This window comes from Callorhinus ursinus, unplaced genomic scaffold (genome assembly GCF_003265705.2).
Source record: "Callorhinus ursinus isolate GAN/ISIS: 27379988/994484 unplaced genomic scaffold, GSC_fseal_2.0 scaffold4, whole genome shotgun sequence".
Classification (NCBI taxonomy): Eukaryota; Metazoa; Chordata; class Mammalia; order Carnivora; family Otariidae; genus Callorhinus; species Callorhinus ursinus.
The window spans coordinates 90,754,003-90,771,603 of record NW_027397066.1 but is presented as its reverse complement, the minus strand read 5'-3'; the positions used below and the strand labels follow the sequence as shown (position 1 = coordinate 90,771,603).

Sequence of the window (17,601 nt, the reverse complement as noted above, 5' to 3'; positions counted from 1 at the left end):
GCATTGATCTGGGAATTCTAGAAGAATTCAGGAGAAGCGTTGACCATAACAATCAAAGTAATTGTTAGTATAAATGATCAAGAGAAAGTTTTACCACAAAGCAACAGAACGAGTTCTTGCCTTGACAGTAGCAAAGCTGGTCGAGTTTATGGTAAAAATAAACACATACATACACACAAAAGAACTTATAATAAAAGTAAAAAACCCCAAAGGTGAAAAAAACCTTACTGGATTCACAGAAAAATTTGTACACAAATGTTTTTGCAGCATTAACAGTCAAAAAGTAGAAATAATCCAAATGCTCATCAACTGATAAATAGATGAACGGGAGGTGGCATATCAATATGATATGAATATAATTTGTCAATAAAAAGGAATGAAGTACTGATACACGCTACGACATGGATGAACCTTGAAAACATTATTCTAAGTGAAAGAAGCCAGTCATAAAATACTACACATATCATTCTACTTATATGAAATGTCTCAAATAAGCAAATCTATGCAGACAGAAATTAGATTAGCAGCTGCTTAGGGCTGGGGGTAATGGGAGGATAGAGGGATTGATAGCTAAAGGGTATGGAATTTCTTTTTGAGGTGATTAAAATGCTTCACATTTGACTATGGTGATGGTAACACATATCTGCAAATATAATAAATTTGGATTTATTATATTTGGATTCTACACTTTAAATGGGTGAATTGCAAAACAATGTGAATTTTATCTCAAAAAAAGCTATTTAAAAATCAACCAATAGGATAAAAATTTACTTGCCAGGGAAAATCATACCTAATTAATATTTTAGAATATTTTGCAGGAGCAAATAGGCATATGTAAATAAAGGATAAATGATTTACTCTACTTTTATCCCTAAGAAGCCACAGGTGAAGAGTGCATGCCAAATGCTTTTCTGAAACCAACACTGCATGGGATGGGGTGAAGAGGAGGGTCATTTGTCTTAGAAAAGAAATGATTTGGAAACATAAAACAAACACAAGGGTAAACGTATAAAAAGGAGGAATCTTCTGGGATGGATGCTAAAACCTGCCCTATTTGTTATTTTTTTCAGCCATCTGGAGGAGAGAACATGTGATAAGTCCTCCTTGTTTTTATATAACTGAATTTTTCAAGAAAGGAAAAGACAAACCAAGGGAGATAAAATACAGAAATATATTTCCAGCTGATTTAAGTAAGCAGTGCAGTCACAGCTGAATTTTAGCACAGGCACGTGCCAAGTAATTCATTTAGGGAGATTGATGGATGGACAGACGGATGAATGGATGGATGGAAATATAGATAGTGCCTTGAGCTACTGGTGACAATTTACAACTTAGAAAAGATAATTTGGAGTCATTAAGGATTCTAATGTCATACTGAATTGGAAAAATGATAGGTCTAATGTAATGACGGCGTTTTAAGAAACCAGCATTGTCACATAAACTTTTAAGAAATTCCATGACTTACCTCTCTGATATAAAGAAAAAAAAAGCAAAGGAAGAAAGGAAGAAGGAAGGAAAGGAGGGAAGAAACGAGGAAGGGGGAAAGAAAAAAAGAAAACATATATTGATCATCCAGTGGTTGGGTGTGTGACCCTTCTTCGGATATGGGTATTTGTTATTGTGTCAGTCACGGTAAATCATCAAAAAAAAAAATATCTCAAGGTAGTAGAAAATTTCTCATTATTGTAGATAAAGGCTTGAATTCATTGATAAATTACTTAAGAGGGCTCTTTTAGCTGTAATAAGTTCCAGCTTTATTGTTGTTTCTTTACACTTACATTAGTTTAATGTGGCACATTAATTTCAAAAGAAGAAATACATCAATTGATGACATTTACCTTCTGTTTCTGACCTGTTGTAGATTGTAATACTTGATACATTATCTTCAGTCCATTTAATTGGAATATTCCATGTGTAACTAAATTTTTTTAAAAAGAAAAATTTAATTTTTATTACTAAAAAATAAAAACATTTCCAAAATAAAAATACTTAAAAAGCAATAGACAAGCATGTTTTCCTCATAAATGATCATCCAGTGTATAGGATACAATTAATGCAGTTAATATAAAACACTCTTTGGTGATGAGGATAAGCCATATAACTGCTTTCAATTTCTATAAATCTCTAAGATTTGGAACTTTGTATCAACAAATTAGCTAATCATGAAGATTATTTCAATAAAATGCCTTGAGGATTTGAAATAATGATATTGCATAAATATAATACATTATATGATAACATTGAGCTTTCACACACATACTTGCACATATTCTAGTATGCTTAGTTTCTGTCAAGGAACACAAAGCATTTTTCAATTTCAAAAGTCAATCTTAAAACACCGTGTAGGGAATAACACATTTTAGAAATTAGGTTGACACTAATTACACCACCACCATCCAGCCCTTAAAGATTCTCATGTTCCTTCAATATCTCCTATTTTGCATCATGTGAGTCAGGTGTGCTGAAAAGGAAAAATCATCAGACAAGCATGTTTTGGGACGTTTTAGTGTTCTCAGTAGCTACTTAGTATTTTCTTGTGGAGCAAGGGGAGGAGGTTAGCTTTGTACTTTGGTATGATATATACTTAACATTTTGGTCTTGAAATCTCATAAAAGAGGTCTTAAATTGTTTTGTTTGTTCTCCTGCCATGTACTATCAGAAAATACAAGAGACCTAGAAAGAAGGTGAATCTGTGTTTGAATTTGGGTTCCAACTCAAAGTTTGCCTTGTTTTTCTTCATCTGTGATCATTCAGGTCCCTGACAGAGAATGGAGAATGATTATTTCTCCTTTTCAAGATATAATAAAACTTATGTAATTCAGGGAGAATACATTTTTTAAGATTTATTTATTTATTTCAGAAAGAGAGCGTGCGTGAGTGGAGAGAGGCGCAGAGGGAGAGGGAGACAAGCAGACTCCCCGCTGAGCAGGAAGCCTGCAGCTGGCTCCATCCCAGGACCCTGAGATCAGGACCTGAGCCAAAATCAAGAATTGGAGGCTTAACAGACTGAGCCATCCAGGCGCCCCATGGGGAGAATACATTTTGCCATCTACACGAAAGAAGTAATTCTTTGTTTTATAACTGTTGAAACGTTTTATAGGATTGAGTTGTTAGTACTTTCTTTGAGGATTTTATTGCTGTGGAATGTTTTTGGCTCCAAGTTCCATAGGACCAATACATACATTGTTTCTTGGGTCATGTTGCAAGCATTGTCAGTGCTCTACCCTTATCCCCTTGAATCTCTTTGTCATTTTAGTACCCCCCCAGATCCCAAAGTGCTCTCCTTGCCAACAGCCAAGCGCCTGGGTCTCTCTGTCAGAGGACTGCCCTCTAGCGGACTGAGCAAGGAAAAGCCAGAAGTTCCTTGGAATTTGGTCTCGGCTGCCGTCCTCCGCCAGTGATGGATGGGCGTTGAGACTCTTCCTTGCCCCATCTGTCAGGACCACTCTACAGCACTATCCCCGCTGGATAGTTATCCTCCATAGCATCTGCTCGATATTGCACTCGGCTACTTGATTACCCACGACCCACTCCCCTTCCAGGCTTTCTTAGAAACACTTCCTGGTGAGTAGCTTTCACTTGAATCATCACCTCAGCATCCACTTTTAGGGAAGCCGACCTAAGAGCGATCCCTTGCAGCTTCTCAACAGATAGACAAACAAGCACCTTTTAAAGGTCACATCCTATCTACATATTTCACTCTTTCACTGCTCTTCCGTTTTGGTCCTGCCACATAAAAGAACATTTCTTCCCCTGTCTACATTTCCCCAATGCCGCCCTGACTGCAAGGATGGAGCACGCAAGCGTCTGGATGCCCAAGTGCACAGTCAGGATTTCATATCTTGACTCTTCCCCCATAAAACATGGTCTCTGGGACTACACTGTGCCTAAAAGTAGACATGAGATATACTACTTAGTTATGAAAAAAAAATTGCTCTGAAGTCTGAGGGGGTCACAAGACTAAAAACATAGGGGGTTGAGGCTATATAATTTTCTAGTTTTAGAATCCCTTACAGGATCTAATCTAATTTGAGTAAAAAAATAGATTTGAGTACAAAATATCAAGAAATGGAAATTACATAAATGGAATGAGAGAGTCTTCTATATGTTGCCTACAATTTAGGAGGATCAGATTTCATTTTTAAAGGTATGAGTCACTTTTTTGTATCTAGCACTCTAACAAACTCTGGTAGTATTAAACACGGTCAACCTAATTTTCACTAAAGAAATTGACTTTGATTGTCCCAAAATAACATGCCTACTCCCCTTCTCCCCCTATTTACATTGAGTGGACTGCCGAAGACATGTTCCTGATGGAGAATTCCCCCTAATGGAGACAGGAAATATGTTTGTTTCTAAGAGACGGTTGAGACCATAGTGTTAAAACAATAACTTATACACCTGTGGGCCATTTGCATTGCACAAAGTTTCTGGTCAGTAAGAATTCCCTAATCTTGGAATATTTAAGCAGTGAGAAAAGGGAGGGGGCCATTGAGTTTAACCGTGTTTCCCACCAGACAGAAATATATCTGGACAGACAGTAGGTGAACACTAGGGTTGGAGAAAGGCCAATTCCTTTCTGGCGTCATGAGGGCATATGTTATGATCTAGGTTTTTCAGTCAAGTAAAAAATCATGAAGGATCACTTTTGATGTAATGTTTTCTTTCTTATTTGTTCAGGAGCTGCTATAGATTTTTAACAAACGTTCTCAACAGGATAGCACATGTTTTCTGGGTTTATTTTCCCTTCCTTTATTATTTTTTTTTACAAAAATTGAGCAAGTAGATTCACTTTCTGATAAGTGATCACTAAAAAATCATGTATCTATGAATCTAAATAAAATAAAAATAGTAACTGAAGGTAAAAACTAAAGAAAATATTAAAGTATAAATGTTAATATAGTTCCATGTTCTGAATCTTAATGAATACAATTTAAAGATTTGTTATAACTGAAAAAGTGAAGACCTGATAATACACTTCATTTGCGGGGTAATAAATTTTTTTATTTGTGTGGAGAGGAATGCATAACCAAGGAGTAATTCAAACAATGCAATCCCACCAGTTTAAAAACAGTGTTCAGGGGTGCCTGGGTGGCTCAGTCACTGGGTGTCTGCCTTCGGCTCAGGTCATGATCCCAGAGTCCAGGTTTCGAGCCCCACATCAGGCTCCCTCCTCAACGGGAAGCCTGCTTCTCCCTCCCCTATTCCCCACGCTTGTGTTCCTGCTCTCACTATCTCTCTGTCAAATAAATAAATTAATTAAAAAAAATAAAATTAAAATAAAAACAGTGTTCGGTATGTCTTTGGCTTAACAAATCAGTGGATACATATGACAGAAGGGAACAATTACTACAAAGCTTTCCTAGTGGAAGTTTGTTTCTCAAGAGAGAAATCTTTTTAATTTTAATACCCAAAGGCTATTAAATAGCAGTATTAAATATGGCCAATCTAATTTGCTAGAACATAAAACAGTAACTATAAAATAAACAGTTTATAGTTAACAGTACGATAGCACAAATTATTATGTGGATTTTTATAACTGAATTATCACCTACGTCAGATCGATTCATTCATATATTACGAAGAGGAAAGAGTGGAAACAAAGCTCTTCTATCATAATCTTTCTTTTCCAAAATAAAGAGAAGATAAAGAAGTATAAATAGACACTCCCTGACTGATCTCATTTGGTCTAGGAACTCAAATTTCCTTTGTTTTGGCGTGAGCTATTAATTTTCAGAATTTGCATACAGCAAGATACCCAGTTCCTTTGAATGTCATTTACTGTGCTGGAGCTGAGTGTCTGATGTTTCCAGAAGAGGCTGATCACCGGCCTCAACAAGGTGAGCACCACTGGCTTTCTTGATGTTCTTCCAGTTCACATGCCAACCAGTATCTTGAAAGTAGCTAATTTAGTAATTCTGAGTGCTCTTCATTCTCTGATGCCTTGGACAGGAAGTCCAATTTGAATTTTGGCAATTTGGAATTGTTGGAAACACTCGAGTGTGCTATTAGTGTGACTTAATTTTCAAAGCCCTGAATCGGAAGCCAAGAAACAGGGTCTAGAGTACATATGATAAGTGGGTCTCTAAAGATCTTTCAGTTCTCTAGAAATTTGGCTATGACCACTATAGAACAAGATGAGAACAGTATTCTAAAATGAGATGGTTATCTGAAAATTCATCCAATGCAGTTCCCTGCATATCGTTTGTTCTCTAATGAGAAATTTGAGCTCAACCTCATCTTCAGCCTCAACCTCAACCTCATTACACCTGCCACACGCCTCCTCACGGCCACTCTCCTTGTGCAGACCCATCCTCTGGCTCATCTCTCATGTGAGTTACTCATTACAGTTACCATAGAAACTGACCTCCCTGCTCCCACTCTTGCCCCACTCTGACCTACTCTCTATAATGCAGCCAGAGGGGAACTTTGAAAAATGTAAAGGTGAGACTGCTAATTCTTTCTCTTTGAAGTCCTTGAGTTTGCACACTATTGTTCAAAATCTTGAACAGGATGTGCGTGCCTGGCCCCTGCCTTCCTCCCTCACCGCTGTGCCCAGTGCCTCTCTGCTGTTCAGCTTCTTGGACCCAGACTGCCAGTGTTCAACTCGAAGTGCCATCATTTACACTTTGGGTAACCCCGAATAAGTTATTTCATCATTTTCAGTTATTTCTCCCACCTGTTATAATAAAATGCTCTAAAGTGCTCAAAGTAGTGACAGCTACTTAGTAAATGCTCAGTAAGTGTTGCATATTATATGGGTAATGCCACTTTTTAAACTCCAGAGCCTTCATACATGGAGTTTCTGTTTTGAACACCCCCCCCCCCGCCCGCCCTGGGCATCCCCTCATATGAACCTACACAGCTTAAATCTCACTTCTTCAAGGAAGAAAGTCTTCCATGGCCCTCCCTCCTCAAGCGCACCTCCTGACCCACCTGTTAATTCAGGCTCGGTGTATCAGTGGGCACATCTGACTGGAGAGCGTAATCATTGTGCAGCTCCCCCAAGGAAAGCTTGTTTCACAAGAGAGAAACATTTTTAAGTTTTAATATCTAAAGGCTCCAGCAGTATTAAATTTGGCCAATCTTAATTCGCTAAACCATAAAACAGTAACTACAAAAGAACCAGCTTATAGATATTCTGGGACGCTTTTGTCACACCCTATAATTCTCCTTCCTCGTGTTATCTTAATTGCTACCAGATCATTGATCTTGTGATGATTTATATACAAGTAACTATATAATAAGAGCAATGAGACTATTAAAAAGGAGATAAAGAGGGCAAAGGGCCTTTTCAGTGGAAAATGGGCAGTGGAGATTAGAGATCACCAGAAGTGGCAGTGGGTGCAAAAGTCTCTCTACCAAACTGAATATTCAGAAGTTGAAAGAAGAGACCATCAAAATTGTCATGCGTGAGGGGTGTTAGTTGAACCTATGGTGGGAATTATTTCACGATATACCTAAATCAAACCATCATGTTTTACGCCTTAAACTATACATGACGCAATTATTTCTCAATGAAACTGGGAAAAAAAAAATTGGCAAGGGTGAAATTAGAACACTGTCCAGGCCACCAGGGCCGCACGTGCTATGTTGTTGCCATTTAGCCAGGATTCTGTCTAGGCGGGGGCTCATCTGGGTAATGGGTGGCTGAGATGATATCCCCAATTGTGATATACCCAGGTTTTTGTGGCCAGCCCCGTACCAGAGGTCCTGAGATCCTGATTTTTTTTCTCTTCTGTTGGCAGCAATTGGTACCCCAGAAGTGTATACAAAAATATCGAGTCATACAGAAATGGATATACTATTAAGACTTTCTGTACAAGCTATATTCACACTTGTGTGAATTCAGTGTGAAATCACGGGCTGTGTTGCACATGTTTTGTCAGCTTTTAAAATATTTGCAACACTTTCAAAAATCTGGGAAATTTATATGCAACTAATGAATCATTGAACCAAAAACTAATGATGTACTATATGTTGGCTAATTGAATTTAAATTTAAAAAAAGGAAAAAAAAAATCTGGCAAATTAGAGGGAAATGACATTGTATTTATAATTTTAACTGTAATTGTTAGGACACCTTAACTCAGTAGTCCTGTTTAAATGTCTAGAAAAGTTTTGAGTTTGTGAAGTCAAAGGTTTGATTCTCAATATGCTGAAAATGCCCAAGAAATTTGATATACTCTATGAATTTTAATTTGTTAAATTCATAAAACCATATAGGAAGTTCTTTTAAATTCAGTTTATAAATCTGTGTCTTTAGCTGTTTGTATTTTGAAATTATAAATGGGATTTAATAAAATTTTATGTGGTGATGTTCAGAAGTTTCTTATAAATGATATTAGCAAAAGAATTTGAGTGGTCAAGTTTATAATTGCTCTTTAATATTCAGGAGATTTTCATCTGTGCAATTTATAAATAGAAACATCCTCATCAAAAACTAGAAAGACTGCCATTGAAAAGCCAGTCTCCTTTTCCACCCTTCCCACAGGCTGGCCCCTCTCTCAGAAGTATCTTCTTTTAAAAAAGTACTTCTGGATTTAATTCTCCTGATGGCTAATTCTGTAACTCTAAATAGCTCTCTCTCTCTCTTTTTTTTGCCCCAGATAGTATTTGTTAACTCATCCATGAGACGGGGTGATTTAGTTTACTTATACTAATTTATCTTCCATTCTCCCATTAAGAGTCAAAATTTAAGAAAGTAAAATTATTATTAGATTTCTATAGGTTGTAATTGTTCCTCTCAATAATGTACTCAAGCTGTCATTTCCTGTCTCATAAATTTTAGTATTGCTACTCTCTCCTAACTGTAAAATAGGAGATTTTACCCCTACCTACCTTAGTGAAGAGAAACTGTAGGATATCCTATGAAGTGCTGGTAAATACTTAACAACTGGCTCTTGGGGGCGGGGGGGCGGGGAACTGAACACAGTATTTGCTGGTTTCCATTAACTCACCACATGATCTATTTCAAGCTACCAGCATGATGGCACTGAGTTGGGATTAACGTCAGCACCAGCACACCACTGAATTAGGACCCAACGCTTCCTTCCACCTCTCCTCCCTATTCTACCTCTTTCCTTCTGCCAGCTTTTTTCCTTGTTACAATGTTAAGACTGCTTATATTAACAATCTTCTCTGCCACTGTAACAAAATCGTTCCGTTATTCATCCCTGATTATAAAAGTTAAAAGCCAATAAGTAACATTTATGTAATCATACTATTGTATACATGTTGTTGGCCAAGAAGTGTGTTAGAGTTACATTTCCTTCTCTATAGGCTGATTTCATGGCCCCCTGAGTCATTTAAATAAAAATTTACCTTAATACCCTAACATAAGGGTCAAATGGGCTCCTTTTGCTTGTATTTATCAATGGCATAAAATTGTTCTACCTTGTTTATATTTTTGGATCACAATTTTTACATACAGCCTTGATTTGGTTTCTCTAGTTTTCTTCTTTATAGCTGACTTAACTGATGGGCCTTCACCAGCTCCTCAGGTTTTTTCATTCTCTCAACCATACTTGCTTTTTCCTGGTGCTCACCAACCTGAGCCCAGTCATCGGGTCTTATGCATGGCACCGTGAGCCCACTGGCTCACTAACGGCCGGCATTTCCTGTCATGGTTTTCCTTGGTTGGACGCATTGTTTCCTGGAACCACGTCTTCTTCTTCTTCTTCTTTTTTTTAATTTATCCATATTTTTCCTCTTCTTCCTCCCCTAGTAACTTTCTAGGAAGGGCTGTGTGGAAAGCATTTTCTGGGGCTCCATATTTGAAAATGTCTTCACTGTGCTTTTGCATTTGGTTTAGTTTGGGTGGAGAACTGGAGGCTGAAAATATTTTTTGCTTCAACCATTTTAGATGATTGTTCCATTCATGCAGATATAGCTAGGTATATATATATATATTTTCCTTTTTTGTACTGTGTAGTCAATGGACTTTTTAATCAGAATCCCTGTGTCCTTTATTATTTCTTTGATATGATTTGCCTCTCAAGTTTCTCTGTTTTCTTTTTTGAGAGACATCTATTAGTTGGGTGCTGGACATTGCATATTTGTCTTCTCTTTCATATTTGTCAGTTCTGTGTGTGTGCCCTATAACTTGAGACAGTTCCCCAAATTTATTTCTACTTGCTTGATTAATTCTTTGACAACCAAAAATTTAATCTTCCAGAGCAATTCTGTATTCTAAGTTTGTTTTGTCAAAGACATTCTACTCTTAGTAAATGGGTGTTAATAGCTTCTTTGATCTCCGAATGTATTTCATAAATTTATTTTCTATTTCCTCAATTATGTTTCTTATAGAGACTATTTTTTGTTTGCTCAAGTGAGATTTTACCTTTTATGCTTTTAGGGTTTTTTTTTTTTTTATGTGTCGTGTGATCTTAATGGTTCACCCATATTTTAGAAAGAAGGACTAAATTAATTATTCTTGGCATCTTGCTTGTAATCCCTCTGCTGTTGAGAGGGGAGGTGTCTTTTTGAAACACGCTTTTCCTCTGAACAGGATGTCTGACTGGGAGCTCTGTGTATGTATAAGGGGAGCTGGCAGCTCTAGCCCATCCATCCCACAAATGCCATAGGAGGAAAGCTTTACTCTGGGCTTCCTAACCAAATGGAAATCCTTAGCTCTCCTCCACTGCTTTATTCAATTTACTTGGCGGGGGCGGGGAGGGGGGAGCGGGTGAAGAGCCTTTGGATTTTTGCCTTGGGTCATTGCCAGGCTTCTGGCAGACTTCTGAGAGCTCTGAACAGAGAACAGGATGGTAGTAGATGCAGGGAAAATGGAATGGGGGTGTGTCTGACTGGCACAATTGTCCCGAGTCTAGACTTCAAATTAATTGCCCTATTTTCAGCCTCTCTTCTCACTCCTGCGCTCCACTTTTCATGCTGACAGTGAGCCCAGAGCCCGCCTAGGGATAGGGCAGATATTTCTACCTCTACCTTTTTATCTGGCTGCATCTTCCTTAGTTTGTTTTCTACCAATATTTCTCCTTCTGGCTTGTCTTCTAGAATTCCATGATGTATATTGCCCCTCCTCTTTATTTTCTTTCCATTGTGAGTTTATTTCTTTTAGCACTTCTGTTCCTTTATTCAGTGATTTCTGGGAAGAACAGGACTTGGGTGCATGTGCTCAGTCCACCATTTTGAACCTGGAGACCCCGGAGCTCTCTTTGAGTGCTTTTGTTTCCCTAAAGACACGGTGTTTTTATATTATCACCCATCAGTCATGTACTGAAGAGCAAATCCAAGCAAATGGCCAATATTTCCATCAAATTTCTGCTTTTCTCTTGAAATGCATTATAGATCCTTACCCAAGAGGTGAATGTGGCTCAGAAGGATTAGCTCTTGAATCCAACAGAAAGCGTTTCTGTGTGATGTTCCTCTTATCTTTCACATTAAGTACAGGATAACCCATCTGTTTGGTCCACGTATCCATTACTTCTTTCACTGGTAGATTACTTGCCTGATATTTAAAAAACATGAGGAATAATTAACAAATTAGGTGAATAAAAAGAAGAGTCAGATAAAGAAATGATTGATAAATCATTTGTTAATCAGACAAAGAAATACTTGGGGATATACTCTTACCTCTTCAAGTGCTCCCCAAAAATCTTCAGTTTTTGCATTCTTGAATTTGTATTTTTCCAAGTAAGTCTGTATGTGAACAAGAACAAGTATTTTAGAAGTCAATGTATGGGGGCACCTGGGTGGTTCAGTCAGTTAAGCGTCTGCTTTCGGCTCAGGTCATGATCCCAGGGTCCTGGGATCAAGTCCTGAGTCAGGCTCCTTGCTCAGTGGGGGGAGTGTGCTTGTCCCTCTCACTCTTCCTCTGTGTTCGCTCTCTCTCTCAAATAAATAATTTTTTTTAAAAAATTAAAAAAAGAAGTCAATGTATGCTATGCTTATACTTCTACAACATGAGCTGAACCCTTAGACATATCTCATTCTAATGTATAATATGGCAAGTGTATAATATGGCAACATAATCTTAATGTATAATATGGCAATAATATGGCCAGAATAAAGTAAAATGATACATTGTATACAAAATATTTTGTAACCCATAAAAACATTGTACAAATAATTTATTTGTAAAGCACAATTGTTTTTCCTTAATGATATAGCTTGTTCTTTTTTATAGTCTAATGGAATTGTGGGCAGGAGAGGAAAAGCTTAATTTTTTCAGGAGAAGTATAAGATACTTAAGGGCAGCCAAGTGTTCAGCCAACAGTCAATAGTCCACAACATTTGTGATCCAATATGATGAGAGGTCCTTAATTCTATGATCTTCACTTAGTGGTGCTAACCTGTCACTACCGGCTATATCCCCTACCGTCATTTGCAGGGGTGTTTTCTCATTTCAGACACTACATGACCCATTACCCATGAGTAATTGAGGCAACATGCAAAGATAAAACAGGTGAGCTTGGCTCTAAGCCAGGGCTCAGCAAACTTTTTCTGTAGAAAGCTACATCGTGAAGATTTTCAGTTTGGGGGGCTCTCTAGTATCTGTCGCATCTACTCAACTCCATAGCACAAAAGCATCTGTAGATAATATGTAAATGAATGACCACGGCTGTCTTCCAATAAAACATCATTTATGCACTCTGATATTTGAATTTCATACAATTTTCACGTGTCATGAAATAGTCTTCTTTCGATTTTTCAAGCATTCCAAATTGTAAAAGTGATTTCGTTTGCAGACCTTACAAAAATGGGTGGTGGGCCAGACTTGGCCCCAGGTCACAGTTAGTAGACCCCTGCTTTAAAGAAATGGATATATGATGTTTTGAATAATAAGAATGATGATCATGATCATGGGTAAATTGGGGAAATTATTCTCTTTAAAGAGTGTCTTCACTCTTCAATTATTTTTCAAATATGAATTTTTAAACTACAAGACTCTCCCCTTTGGCAATTCTGTTCACAAAATCTCTGTATATGAGTTTTCAGATATAATGTGGTGTGTCCATAAAGAAAATTCTCAATTTTCTCCGACTCTCATAATTGTGGTTCTCCAGGAAACCGTCCACAGTTCCTGCCATATCATGACTTTGTTGCTGTCAAGAATTGTCCCTTAAAATATGGACATCTTTGATAGAAATAAACCTCCTTAAGTGTTCCTTGAGCTTCAAAGAATATAACCAACGGTTGACTTTGCACTTGACATCTTCACTCTAAGTTGCTATAATTTTCAGGAGGCACTGTGCCTAAGTCACATTATCTTCTAAATTCCTTTCATTTCAGGCACAGAGAGATAAAACATTGTTAGCAGTACAGCTCCAAGAAGCCTGGGTGACAGTTGAGACCAGTTTGGAGTGCTCCCTTCATATTTGTTCTTTCGATGAGGTCACTGCTCAGCACTCCCACTGAGGGCAGGCAGAGGAAGGGAGAAGACATGAAAGGCACTACTCGATATTCAGTTTTAGGTATTTGTTCCAGAGCTTTGCACAAATCATTCATTCTAAATAAAATAATGGGATACTTGGAATGGTAATGATTAATTATGACCATAGTTACCTGTTAATGACACTTTCTAGTGAGTAGTAGCATCTTAAAATTAATGTAGAGGAGTTTATTTGTATATTCACAATGCCTTGAGCTTAGAACATGCAATCTTGGAACTAGAAGGGATTTTAAATATTATCTAACACAACTCACATTTTTAGGGGTGTCGGAAACTGGCGCCCATAGAGGGGAAGAGAGTTTCCTGTAGTAACCTTGAAAGAATTCCGACTCCTGGACCAGTTTGTGTGGGTTTCAGTGGTGGTGGTATTATTATTGCTTTTTAAACTGCAGTTTCTTGCTTTTCCTGAACTACAGGCTCCATGGACATTTATATAAACAGTCTATTAAAAGACATCATTTTAATTTTGTCTAGATTAGTGCACTTCTGAATAGTCTATATTAAGAAATTTCTTTCTTGGGTCGCCTGGGTGGCTCAGTCATTGGGCATCTGCCTTTGGCTCAGGTCATGATCCCAGGGTCCTGGGATCGAGCCCCGCATCGGGCTCCCTGCTCCGCTGGAAGCCTGCTTCTCCCTCTCCCACTCCCTGTGCTTGTGTTCCCTCTCTCGCTGTGTCTCTCTGTCAAATAAATAAACAAAATTAAAAAAAATTTCTCTTTCTTCACCTTGAATAATCACAATGCAGTCATTCCACTCAAAATTTTATGGTGACCTAGGTCCCCCAATAATAGTCCCTTGTTAGTTGGTATTGATGTAGTAAGCACAAAAGGAAAGGAGCCCTGTTTCTGTAACTAGTATCCCAGGAAGGAAAAGGACCATGTTCCAACTGAGCCATCCCTGTCCTATCAAGGATACTGCTGATACTAAGAGAAAAGAAAGGATGGATACATTTCTCAGCTTGATTTCATGACCATGTACTGTTACGAATGCCCCATTATCTATTGTGATTTTTTAGGCACAAGCACAGCCTTAAAGATTTTCCAGGTGATGGTTTTGCCCTTATTTCCCTGCACTCTGCACCTCCTTTGATGTCTGAGATGGGGGTTGGGGGAAGGTGATGAGCACAAAGGAGAGCAGACAGCTGGCCATCCCCAGATGGGGATGCCACATCAGGTTAGCTAATGAAGAGTCACTTTGGACAGAAAATTAGTATTTTCAAAGGAAAAATTTTGAACGGTATCACAGAGTGTGGGATTTAGGGATAGCGATCATAGTGTGATGATAACTCAAGGAGAGATACTATTCAGATTCTTGAATGAAGGAAAGGAATGTTCCAATTGGTTTGAGAGCTATTGAGTGTGGTCTATAACTGATCATATACCATTTTCAGATATGAGCTAGTGTTTGAAGATTGTGGGGAAAAAGTGAGTGTTTTATTGGGTTTTTTTTTTTTGGTAAATTTATTCCACAGCACTATGAGGGCATGAAAAAATTAATACTTATTCATTCTAGTTCAGTTTCTAGATCCATCTATAGTCACAGAGTGGAGGAAGACAGTTTTCACTTGAGAAATATTAGTTTTAGACAGGGAGACTGGCTTTTTAATTAATTATACCATAGATACCGGGCTAAAGGAAATACGAGAGTATTTCTGAATTATTAGAATAGCTATTCACTTTTAAAGACTCTTTAGGTCCATCTCTAGAAATTACCATAAAAATCATTTAATCTGAAGTCAGCTTTGAAGATTCCAAGAATGTGTTACTGATCAGTTTAATTTAGAATGAAACTCTGCAAGTGGAATTTTCACTGAGTTTTTTAAAAGAATTGTCTTTATTTATTTATTATTATTCTTATATACTATTATTATAGACCATTCACTAACTCAAGAAGCATTTTTTGGATTGCCTAACATGTGTAATACATTCTACTAGGCCCTGGAGTATACACAAAGATATAGAAGACCGAGTTCCTCACTGAAGGTGCTCACAGTGAGAGAAGATACGAAGAAATGTGAGTTTGAAGCCAACGGAAAAGTTACAAGATATTCTAATGTGCACATAAGAACAAGCACATAGCTTTTCCCTTCCCACCAGTGTCCACACAGAATATTTTATGAATGGACAAAAGAAGTAAAATGTATGGATATACTCCCTGAATATTTCCCAAGTCCTGGTCCTATTTCTTACTTTAGTAGTCACCTAGAAATTTTAGCATTGGGTAGAAGGAGGGAGGGAGCATAGAGAGTTTCCTTTTTACTTTTGAGGGAGCATAGAGAGTGCCGGATGCCATACAAGAAGACTTAGTGGTAGCGAGAGCTGAAGGAATGGGGAGCAGGCATTGTCCTGGGGAATCACATCGAAAAGACGTACTAGCACTCTTTAGAAAAGCTGGCCGGGGGCTACTCTGACCTGTTCTCTGCTTTCTGGACTGGCCACCATCACCACTGCTCTGCTGAGCAACCTGGGGCATCACAGCAGGGAGGAGGCAGATGAGAGGGGGAAAGTAGGAAGGCAATTCCATCTCTAGGCTGCAGTGGGGCCAACCTGCAGACGGCACAGTTGCAGAGACAGACTGTAGCAACACTGACAATATAAAACCCTGAGAGACTTGGCTTAGGTTTTGCTAGAAAAATAAAGATGAAACTGAAATATCCCCTGGAGTAATCACCTTAAGTTGGATATGTGAGATGCTCTTGAAAATGTGTCATTTCTGTTTCCAAAAGGAAGCAGGCCCTCTTCAGTCATTGACTCCATCATAATGGGAATGTGTATATTTGCCATTTTTTAAATCCAGTAACGGGCTGGGGCGCCTGGGTGGCTCAGTCCTTAAGCGTCTGCCCTCGGCTCAGGTCATGATCCCAGGGTCCTGGGATCGAGCCCCGCATCGGGCTCCCTGCTCCGCGGGAAGCCTGCTTCTCCCTCTCCCACTCCCCCTGCTTGTGTTCCCTCTCTCGCTGTCTCTCTGTCAAATAAGTAAATAAAATCTTTAAAAAAAAAAATCCAATAACAGGGGAAAAGTCCTTTTACAGGCTGGAAGGGAAGACTTTTATAGATACGTTTCCATTTTTACATCATGTTGCTATGGACTGAATTGTGTTCCCCGAAATTCAGACACTGAAGCCCTACTCTCTAATGTGATGGTGTTTGCAGATGAGGCCTATGGGGGGTACTTAGGTTTAGATGAAGTCATGAGGGTGGGACCCTCAGGGCGGGGTCGATGTCTGTCTGATAAGAGGCACCAGAGAGCTCTCTCTCTTGCTCTGCCACTCGAGGACACAGCAAAGAAGCAGCCATCTGCGGGCCAGGGAGACAGCCCTCTCCAACCCATGAATCTGCCATGCCATGGTCATAGACTTCTCAGCCCTCGGAACCATGAGAAAATACATTTCCGTTGTTTAAATGACCCAGCCAATGGTATTTATTATGGTAGACTGAGCTAATACACATATAAAGGGCATCCAAAATACCTAAGGAGTCCATTCACCTTCTCCATGAAATTTCAGCTAAATGGCAATTGGTGTAGGCACTCAGCTGGCTGTGAAGTCGCCTTTTCATGTTTTGCTATTTAATCTATCCTTGAGTAAGGAGAGAGAAAGTAAAAAGGGAGTTGTCTTTAATTAATCACATATGGACATCCATCAGCCACGGATTAGTGTAGCTTACGTTTAATGCTATTAAAAGTAATAAATCATACCTGACATCCCTTTTGAAATTTCTCTGGTGTTATCCAGTCTTCAAGCATCCTCAGAATGGACGATCCCTATGGTGGAAAAAAATGACAAATTGAACCTAGTAAAGGACAGGCCGGAAACGAACACCAGGGATCACTATTGTGATCAGTATTTTAATATCGTATTTGTGAGATTATGCCTTCAAGATGACCCCACTAAATTACTTGGCCATAACTCAGTAGTTTTAGGATGAAAATGTCATTTGGCACACCCCCTGTATCTACGCTTCTAAAATAGCTAAAAGGTAAAGAGAAATTGAAAAAGTGGCCATCATTTCAGTGACTTGGGGTTTAAATAATTATTGCACTTCACCAAATGAACCAGCAGATGGGGCTTTTCTAATGAAGGAGAAACGTTAGAAACACTTTCAGAAAACTTACTTTTCAGTGAATAAAGTAATTCCATGATAAAATTCTGCTTACTTCTCAAAGTATATTTCAATACTTTAAAAAGAT

The 17,601-nt window shown here is 38.4% G+C and overlaps 1 protein-coding gene across 1 annotated transcript in view; it reads right to left on the bottom strand.

Annotated features, from left to right (window-relative positions):
• The window catches only part of ENPEP (glutamyl aminopeptidase), an 83,319-nt gene that overhangs the window by 29,168 nt on the left and 36,550 nt on the right, over positions 1-17,601 (bottom strand). Inside the window, exons 8-11 of the mRNA XM_025873635.2 lie at positions 17,110-17,175; positions 11,595-11,660; positions 11,318-11,469; positions 1,839-1,918 (exon numbers count right to left, since the gene is read on the bottom strand). Coding sequence (XP_025729420.1) covers positions 1,839-1,918; positions 11,318-11,469; positions 11,595-11,660; positions 17,110-17,175 — 364 coding nt within the window. The remainder of the gene's footprint in view (positions 1-1,838; positions 1,919-11,317; positions 11,470-11,594; positions 11,661-17,109; positions 17,176-17,601) is intronic.